Source organism: Lactuca saligna, chromosome 2 (genome assembly GCF_052625555.1).
Source record: "Lactuca saligna cultivar CGN05327 chromosome 2, ASM5262555v1, whole genome shotgun sequence".
Classification (NCBI taxonomy): domain Eukaryota; kingdom Viridiplantae; phylum Streptophyta; class Magnoliopsida; order Asterales; family Asteraceae; genus Lactuca; species Lactuca saligna.
In genome coordinates, this window is record NC_136418.1 from 165,915,289 (window position 1) to 165,925,757 (window position 10,469).

At 40.0% G+C, this 10,469-nt stretch overlaps 1 protein-coding gene across 1 annotated transcript; it reads right to left on the reverse strand.

Moving 5' to 3' along the window:
- Nucleotides 1–6,477: 6,477 nt before the first annotated feature.
- Nucleotides 6,478–9,945, reverse strand: LOC145032609 (fasciclin-like arabinogalactan protein 15). The gene is made up of 3 exons (XM_078981479.1): nucleotides 8,926–9,945; nucleotides 8,358–8,839; nucleotides 6,478–6,918 (listed from the first exon to the last, which is right to left on the reverse strand). The coding sequence occupies exons 1-3, from the start codon at nucleotides 9,729–9,731 to the stop codon at nucleotides 6,839–6,841; spliced, it is 1,368 nt and encodes a 455-aa protein (XP_078837605.1). The 5' UTR covers nucleotides 9,732–9,945; the 3' UTR covers nucleotides 6,478–6,838.
- Nucleotides 9,946–10,469: the final 524 nt, after the last annotated feature.

Here is a 10,469-nt window from a genome sequence, read left to right on the forward strand (position 1 = left end):
GGCAGTGTACATGGACCTCATGAACAGGGTATGCAGGCCGATGCTGGATCGGTCTGTGATTGTATTTATCGACGACATCCTAGTGTATTCGCGAACTAGAGAGCAGCATGAGGGACATTTGAGGGAGGTCCTTGAGGTATTGAGGTCGGAGAAGCTATATGCAAAATTCTCCAAATGTGACTTCTGGTTGCGGGAGGTCCAATTTCTTGGACATGTTGTTAATCAGGCAGGGATATTGGTCGATCCGGCCAAGGTGGAAGCAGTGATGAGTTGGGAGGCACCGAAGTCACCTTCCGAGATCAGGAGTTTCCTTGGGTTGGCGAGGTACTATCGGAGGTTTATTAGGGACTTCTCCAAGATCGCGGTACCGCTCACCAGATTGACCCGGAAGGGTGTTACATTCTCATGGGGACCCGAGCAACAGACTTCCTTCGAGACACTACGTCAGAGACTGTGCGAAGCCCCGGTATTAGCCCTCCCGGAGGGGATGGAGGATTTTGTCGTATATTGCGACGCATCGATTTCGGGACTGGGTGCAGTGTTGATACAGAGAGGCCATGTGATAGCTTATGCATTGAGGCAATTAAAGCCTCACGAGGCGAGATATCCCACGCATGACTTAGAGTTGGGGGCAGTAGTGTTCGCTCTCAAGATTTGGCGTCACTACCTGTACGGGGTTCGTTGTACTATATACACGGACCATAAGAGTTTGAAGTATTTGATGGATCAACCCAACCTAAATATGCGTCAGAGGAGATGGTTGGACGTGGTTAAGGATTATGACTGTGAGATCCTATACCACCCAGGCAAGGCTAACGTGGTAGCCGATGCATTGAGTCGTAGGGTGGAGAGCACTCCATTGCGAGACGTATGTCTGAGACTGACGGTGATGTCTCCAGTATTAGATGCTATTCGTGGGGCACAGACCGAGGTTGTGAGATCCGAGATGCAGAAGAAAGAGCGGGTCGTTGGGTTAATTTCAGAGTTCGTTAAGGATGGACGAGGACTTCTGACGTTTCAGGGTCGGATTTGGGTACCATTCGTGGGCGGTACGCGTGCTACTTTGATGGAGGAGGCTCATAGATCGAAATTCTCGATCCATCCCGGTGCTACGAAGATGTATTTGGACTTGAGGAAGGAATATTGGTGGCCTTGTATGAAGAGAGACGTCGCATGGTTCGTTGAAAGATGTTTGACCTGCCGTAGGGTTAAGGCCGAGCACCAGAGACCGCATGGTAAGTTGCAGCCCTTGGAGATTCCTGAGTGGAAGTGGGAACAGATTACTATGGATTTCATCACCAAATTGCCGAGAACTGCCAGGGGAGTCGATGCAATTTGGGTGATTGTGGATAGATTGACGAAGAGTGCACACTTCCTTGCCATTAGCGAGAGTTCATCAGCGGAGAAGTTGGCGGAGTTATACGTGAGAGAGGTAGTATCTCGGCATGGAGTGCCGATCTCGATTGTTTCAGACCGTGATGTACGCTTCACTTCCAGGTTCTGGAAGAAATTCCATGAGGAGCTGGGTACTAAACTGCATTTTAGTACCGCATACCATCCCCAGACAGACGGTCAGAGTGAGCGGACGATTCAGACATTGGAAGACATGCTTAGAGCGTGTGTGTTAGACTTCGGGGGTAGCTGGGATGTGCATTTGCCTTTGGCTGAGTTTTCCTACAACAACAGCCATCATTCGAGCATTGGTATGCCACCTTTTGAGTTGTTGTATGGTAGGAGGTGTCGGACTCCCATTTGCTGGGGAGAGGTGGGACAGAGAGTGATGGGCAGTACAGAGATCGTACTCCAGACGACAGAGCAGATTCAGCAGGTTAGGCAGAGGTTATTGACCGCCCAGAGCCGACAGAAGAGTTATGCGGACAGACGCCGGTCCGAGCTGGAATTCCAGGTTGGCGACTTCGTTCTCCTGAAGGTTTCTCCTTGGAAGGGAGTGATCCGGTTCAGAAAGAGGGGCAAGTTGGGGCCCCGGTTCATAGGTCCATTTCGTGTGATTGCAAGGGTAGGTCGGGTAGCTTATCGATTGGAGTTGCCAGCAGAGTTGGGACAGATTCACAATACCTTTCACGTATCACAGTTGAGGAAGTGTATAGCCGATGAATCGGCAGTGGTTCCGTTAGAGGATATTCAGGTGGATGCGAGCCTGAATTACGCCGAGAGACCGGTAGCTATCAGGGATAGGAAGATCAAGGTTCCGCGGAACAAGGAAGTACCTCTGGTGTTGGTTCAGTGGCAACATTGGAAAGGATCGGAGATGACTTGGGAGCCGGAGCGTGAGATGCGGGAGCAACATCCGGAGTTATTCGCAGAGTGAGACTTCGAGGGCGAAGTCTAGTTCTAGTGGGGGAGAGTTGTAACAGCCCGGAATTTCAGGTATTGCTTTAAAACTATTTTTGGGGCATTTTTGGAAGGGACTCGGCGAGTTGGAGCCAGACTCGCCGAGTAGGACCACAGACTTGGTCGCGGGTTCGCGACTGGACTCGACGAGTCCAGATATGGACTCGGCGAGTCGACGCTGTTCAGCAGAAACCCTAGCCGTTTGGTTTTGGATCGTATATAACGCCTTTTAGGCCGTCATTGTCCGTCTTTTTGGCCGATTGAGAAGAACCTAAGCATCTGTGGACATCTAGAGCAGGAGTGAAGGCTATTGGAACCTTGAAGAATTTGTTAGGCAAGAAGAGGAAGGGTTTTGGCCAAAGGAAGATCAAGGGGATCGAGTTCTGACCATGAAAATGGGAATGTCACATAACCAGCTAGGTGGAGAAAGGAGAAATGATGTTGACTTATTCCAACAATTTTGTTTTCGTGGGGTTTCTATTGGTTTAAGGAACCGTAGTTTGTTCGAATCATCGAGACTTTTATTCACACGAACATGGGAAATATGTTATATGGCTACTTCTTCACTCTTCTCGGATTTTTTGATACCCGGAACTTACGTCTGATTTTTTGGAGTTTGGATTGTGGGCATGACGAGTCAAATGAGTTGTTCTATTTTCCGTAGATTTTTTTCGTTGCCTTTTCTGGCTCTTTTTTCTTGAACGGAAAAGTGAACCTTAGTACATGAAAAGTGTTTCATCCACCTCATCAAAAAATGTAGGTTATTTTATTCAATAAAATATATTTTTAATGTTACTAATAAGTAATAACCAATATATAATTATATTTACTTTAACATTTTAAACAAATCATTTATCTTTTTATTGCACCTACTACGCTATGAGTGTTGTACAAACAACCCATCCTATAAGACCTCTTTTGGAGTAAAATTTGAGGATGACATATATCTTATTTGGTATTAGAATTTGATGTCTAATTCCTCTATTGTTTAACATGTAACATCCCAAAAATCAAAGTAAAATTTTCATTTTTCCAAAACTACCCCAAGTTAATAATTGTTAACAAAAACGTCGTTTCAAAAGTATAATTTGTTAATCAGAGCATTCCAAAATCCAATAACATAAAATCCGAAAGATGTATACGATCACACATTTGCTTTTCCCGATCATCTGAAGTACCTGAAACCATAACAATTATAAGCATGAAGCTTAGTGAGTTCCCCAAAAGTACCATCACATAACATAACAAACAACAATATGCATACAAAGCCTTCTACATGACTGGACCGCCGTACTAGTCTACAAACTATCTCGACCGCTCTCAGAGCCTTCAGCATGACTGGACCGACGCACCAGACCTACAGCCTATCTGGACCGCTCTTCGGGCCTTCGACCTGACCCGACCGCCTTGCAGGCCTTCAGTCTATACGGACCACCCTAGGTATCTTGGTCTTCAATACCAGCTAGTCCACCTTAACCTAGTAAACCATAACAACATACCGATATAAACATTATCGAGTTTGTTGACTGGCGGCACAAAGCAGTACAGTCTCAACCCAACCAACTACGTCAACATATGTAACAAATAAACATATAGCCAATAAACAAATAACAGACATATCTACATATCACTACCGCATAGCAACATCCTAAATATCAGGATACAAATCTAACAGGTCACTACAACATAACAACATCCTATACATAATGATACATAACCTAGTAGGCCGACATTGGTGTCGTCGATCCATAAGTACAGTGAGGAAAACTCACATGAATCGAAGAACCTAGACTGCGATATGCTCCCTTGTGCACTGCTTGCTCTCGCGAAGCCACTAACACCAGAACCAGATAACATCTTAATCAATAGCCCAAAATCATCAAGTTTGACCCAATGTCAAACTTGGTCAAAAAGTCAACGGTCAACAAAGGCAACAAAAGTCAAAGTCCAAGGTTGGTTGAGTACACCATACGTACTCAACTTACGCCCAACGTACATGGAATGGTTTAGTATGCCCAATGTAGAAAATTACACCCAACATACAGGAATTGGTTCCATCCTTTCCATTAAGCACTTAATTCCTTAAGGATTTTCCACCCAAACTCAGATCTAGCCTCAAAACATTATCTTAAGTCATAAAGTTTCCAACTTTATGACTTTCCATGGCTATGGAAGGTCCAAAAGCTAAAACCTTGACTTATTAATCCATTTAAGACATCTCAACTCTTGCATGAAAGGGATAGAAGGACCAAGATCACGTTTTTATAGTTCATAATAGCTCCATAATGGATAAAGTTCCCAACTTTATCCATTAGAATGGTCCCAACAACAATATATAGTCTTTAAGTCTCAAAGGGACCAAAAAATGCAGTTTTTTCAACTTAATCCATTAAGTCAAAGTCTCTAACCTTCAGATCTGAATCAAAATGATGTTTAGATAGATAAAGCTTGCAACTTTATCCATAACAAGGTCACAAACCTTCAAGATCTAAACTGTATGCACTTAAAGTGACCAAAAGCTCATAACACTCAAAACTAGCTAGATTTAACAATTTCATCATCAAGATACAAACTTTATACCTCCAGGAGAAAGATCAAGGTGAACAAAGTCTGAATCTACAAGTTCCAATGCAACCAACACTTTTTTTAATGAGTTCCTTCTTCTTTAAGGTGTACCAAGAACACTTAAAAACACCTTCACTTTGCTCATAAGGCTCAATCTAGGATTAGGGTTTCAAAAGAAGGTATTGGATATGTGGAGGCTGAGAATGCAATGTGTTTGATGAAGTTAAGGAGCTTAAATAAGGCTCAAACCACGAAAATAGGGTTTGGGCACTAATCGCATACGCCCAACGTACTCCCCGTACACCCAACGTACACGGCTAACCCATAAATCGACCTAACTTCAAACGGTCGCAACTTCTTCGTTCAAACTCTGTTTTCGACGCTTTTTATATCTACGGAAAGGTGTTAAAGAGCTCTACAATATTATTTAAATAAATTGGACTAAAAACCTCTCAAACAAAAATCCATATTTCATGCAAGAACCCGCCCTATGACTTTTTCTCTTTCTACCCTTCGGCCCAAAACACAATTCAAGGTTAAATCTCCTAACTAACATTACCTTATTCCACAAAGACTCAACTTTGTCTCATTGAGGCCCAAAGCCTTACATAATCGACTTCCAGCCCCATGGCCCAAAAAAAGGAGGAAAATGGATGTTACATAACATCTATTTGTCTATCGTCATTCAGTATCCATCTCAAAAATAAAAAGTGTTACTATATCACAAATCCCTAAATAACGTTTCATATGTTTTGTCCAGGTTTACCAATCACCATTGTCGTAACGTATGGTGTTTCGGTCCAACATCTTGACATTATTAATCAACTTATTCTTGTATTATTCAGATTAATTTAATATTTTTTCATGTTTTGATTAACCCGATTCCAATCCATATTAGGGTGACAATCCATGACACGACACGAAATGAAATTGATTGATACATGAAATTGAAACTTGAATTCGTGTTTGTGTTCATATCAAGTGTAAAAAACACGATGTTGTGTCGTGCCATGTTCGTGTTCAAAGTTTCATACGAACTTGACACAATTTATCATTTATTTGTCGTGTTTTTCGTATTATGTTTGACTAAGTATTAATTAAATAAACTAATTGTTATTTTATGTCATTTGTATCGTGTCGTATTTATTGTTTTTTAATTGGTTTGTTTTCATGTTAATTAAAAAAATAAAATATCGCGTCGTATCAGCTAAAAACATGATATGAATGTCTGATTTGTAACCTAATCACATTACCACCTTTGCGTGGACTTGACTCTGCAATTATGTAAAGCATTAATTATTGCAACTTTATAATTTGTTTGCTAAATGCAGACTTGTATTATGAAGTCAATAAACCTTCGTTTAATTAGAAAGATATGTGAATCCTAATTCATATCTGTTTATTTTTTCAACTTGTATTGAGCCAAGTATTGTTTACTTTTCCAAAATGTGATGAACATGTAACATGTTTTATAATTGCAAATCTATTAACATGTTTTATAACATCATTTCAAACTATTATCATAACTTTTTTTTTTTGTTTGTTTGTTATTTTGATGTATTGTTTTTCTAAATAAATTTTGTGGGTGTGTTCCTTTTATTGAGAGGTCCCACTTCCAACTTTCCAAGTGGTAGGATGCTCTTCGACCAACCTACACGTACAAAACACAGAATCAACTCCCCTTCTCTTCTGCCACCAATACACACCATATCTTATTCCGACTATACCCCATCAAAAATCTGATCGATATATCCCAAATCAAATGACCATTTTACCCGTCCCCCAAATACACACAAAAACAATCCTAATCACACCCCAAAACCCAAATATTTCGAGGATACTTCCTTTTCCTTAACAAATCTCTATCTCCTCCACCTTCTTTTATGTCTTTACACAATTGATTCCCTGCAATTTTGGGTGATCAAATATGGTGGCATGTGGTGAAACTGGAATCTTGCCCAATGCTCCAAAGTACATTGCATGCTACCTCCAGCAACTTTCCTGAAATTAAAATCACTACCCATCATTAATAAATAACTCATATTATTTAATTATTTTGACTATCGAACAAATGTTATTTAAACATACTATTTAAGAGAATACTTGGTAAAACTATTACTTAATTATCTTGAAATTAAAAATGAAGTCCATCCCTATTTATATAATACCCGAAAGCAACTGCATAACTTGTAATTTGTTCAACTCATCATCATCATTATCTTAACTTCTTAATAATAGACTATAGTAGAAATTGCCAATCCAACAAACATAGTATGGGGTATAACTTATTCATAATTTATATAGAATTAAGAAGCATATATAATAAGAAAAGACAAAAACAAAATTGGAGTATTGACAAAAGATGTTATTTGGTAGAGATTGAATTATTCTTGATGACAGCCTAGAATTGGAAAATGTCAAAGATGTACAAGACATACAATGATATGATATTGATATGTGCATAAAAATGATTAATAAAATGTTTTGTTTACTTAACATTATGCAACAAGAATGCATGCTTGCTTTAGAATCCTATAAGCAAGTAGACGCACGATGTGTATATATATGTACAAACAAATTAACGTAGGGTACAAGATGTATTCTAAAGCGATGCGACCGACAGTTGGCCGCATGTTAATTGCCAAGTATTCAATGGACCCCGTAACTGCCCTCTACAACTATTTAATAACAATTAAGACGATTCTACAATATTTATAAATATTCCCCACTGAAACTTATTTTAATTCTTTTAATTATAAAATCGTAGGAAATCTATTATGTTTTAGTAACACATCTATTTTTTTAAGAACAAAAAATGAGAAATGAATAGATGGGCCAGAGTTGATAATAGTTAAACTCTTAAACTTAAGGTCGTGTCACTTAGCGTAATGACAATTTGGTCCTTGTTGACTTCTCTATTTGACCCACCGACAGCCCAACTTTAACTACCCTTTTGCACGATATGTATAAAATACAAAGACTTTTGTATTAGTTTAGTATATGATTAGATTAGATTAGATTATATATGTTCATTCCAAACACAACATTCAATTTAATAAACATATAAACAAATGATCTTTCATAAAATAAAATGTACAAATAGGTAATTTTAAGTTTTTTATATACAAACATGGTATTTTGATAAACCACTCAAAATAAAAATAGTTAATTATTTAAAGTTTATCAGTTAATGAATTATTATTCGTTTAACATGTAAATGTATTGATGGCGATAAATGCTTGCAAACACCTTCACAAGCCAATGAAAGTTTATTAATTAATAGTTAAAGTTATATATATATTTTTTTAAAAGTTATAATAAAATATTGTAATCTTTAAATGAAACAAAAATTCCCCGGAGAACAGACCACCATTGTTTCCGGCGACATAAATTAAAAAGCCTCAAGACATAAATTCAATGCAGGAAGATGATCGACGTACCTCTACGAGTTTTGGGAATGACCTTAACATGGTCAACCGTTTCTGCAGTCTTCGTCTTCTTCAAATCTGACTCCGTCGTCGACGGGAATAAAACCCCATCAATCCCCTGAACCGATATTCTTCCGTCGGTATAAATGTCGGGATCGAATAAATACGCCGTTTCCTCGCCGTCGCCGAACTTTACGGACCCATCGGCCTCCTGCGCCATCACCTTATGCGGCAGGTGAAGAGTGTCGTACTGAATTTTCCCGAATCTTCTTACTGCATTGTACATACTCTCTTCCGTTTGATACTCCGGTACGATATGGTAGTACATGATCCTCTCCGGCGCACCTGGCTCCGCCAATTGATCGGTGGTCAATTTCGCCATGGCTTCGTCGTTCGGCGCCAGCACCGTTAATACGTATCCCTCTGACACTAATTTCCCCATTTCCGTTGCCAAATTTGTCAGATTCACCAGAATGTCAGCCATCTCATTGTACCTAAACATGAAATCGAATTAGGAATTTCTGGATGATGCATAATTGAATCGTTGAATCGTAAACAATAGTTGTTAATTGGTAATTACCCTCCGTAGTGTAGAAGCGTATGGATGAAGTCCTTGACCTGGCTCTCGCCGTCGAAATGGTGGCGAGGGCCTCCGGGTCCGGGGGCAGGAGCGGGAGCCAACGAAGGACCAGGCGCCATGGCGGAGTATATCGGAAGAACAGGGGCCGAACCAACAGGAACAGGCGGTGCCATTTTTCTCAATCTGTTCGTCCTGGGATCCACCTCCGGTGCTCCCTCCGGTTTAACGGCAGAAATGGAACGCAAGCTCCGGCGAGTATTGAAATCCTGTTGTACGGATTTTGGGATCAACAACCGACCAATCCCGTGGATAATTCCATCGTTTCGAACAACGTCTTCCACACGAACAACCTCCGCAGAACCAACAAACTTCACCGACGACTCGGAATTGGAAAGATGTAAGGGATCTTCCGATAGCGTATCATGGCGTGTAGTTTCATTCGGCCACCGTGAAAGATCGAGTCGAGTAGGGAGGATGTGGTGGAGGATCAACTTCTGAAGCGATCGAAGATTCCGAGGTTCAAGAAGGAACCGCTTGAACTCCGGGTCTAGCTCGCGTTCCAAAGCTTCATTTCTGGGTGCAAAAATGGTAATGTTGTGAATGGCGACAGCCTCTTCAAGTGTTTGCAACAGAATCGCCTTCTCTACGAGCTCCGCCAACTCGGTGTAACGGGAATCAAGAAGCGCGACAAGGACGGAGTTAGAATTGACCTGAGCGGCGGCGACGGCGGTGGTGGTGAATTGATGGAGCAGGGGTAGAAGTAGAAGAAAGAAGAGGGTATTGAGATAATACTGTGGCGACGCCATTGAATTGCCACTGAGCAAGTGTCGGCGACTATGGCGGATTGGCGGGTCGAGGTTGAGTTATCGATGTACGTACGGTTTTATATATTTGTTGTGAGATGTTGACTTGTACGGTTGTTGAGAATAGTGGTTTTGGTTGGTTGCGGTTAAAAACACCGTCGGTGGTTGCGTAGTAATCCGGTGTCGGATGTTCAGGTGAAAACGCAAACAATCTGATAGTCTCAAAGTTCGATCGTCTTGTTTTTAAACTACTACGCATTTAATTATATTTTGATTTATGAGATGATGATGAGTTAATGCAACCAAATTGATCATTAAATGAATACAAGTTACTCAATTATCTATGATTTAATTATTTTATTATAATTTTTTTGTCTAATGGTAGTATCTGATTTGTAAAAATAAATAAAAAATAGCACTGGTTTTATTCCCGGTGCAACTTGGTTTTCAATTCTAAATCTCATGTATCAAATTTCACTTCCTATTCATTAGGCTCCCATCGTAGGGTTGATTTGTATAATTGTATAAATACATATGGTAATGCTTATGTATTCGATCTTCATGACTTCATATGTGTTAGATTCAAACTTTCTAAACTATAATTTGGATTACCTCAGAATCAGTTAAATTCATGTAATAAACGTTTTACTTAAATTTTATAAAAATCACATGACCTAAAAATAATGAAAAGGACAAAAAGAGAGAGTGAAAGCAAAATATCACAATATCTTCTTTAAATGG

Excerpts from the sequence above, each read along its gene's own strand:
- LOC145032609 (XM_078981479.1), bottom strand. The coding sequence starts at position 9,731 with ATGGCGTCGCCACAGTATTATCTCAATACCCTCTTCTTTCTTCTACTT. Across the intron at positions 8,840-8,925 it reads ACGCTTCTACACTACGGAGG|GTACAATGAGATGGCTGACA; the intron begins GTAATTACCAAT and ends TTTCATGTTTAG. Across the intron at positions 6,919-8,357 it reads CATTCCCAAAACTCGTAGAG|GAAAGTTGCTGGAGGTAGCA; the intron begins GTACGTCGATCA and ends TTTTAATTTCAG.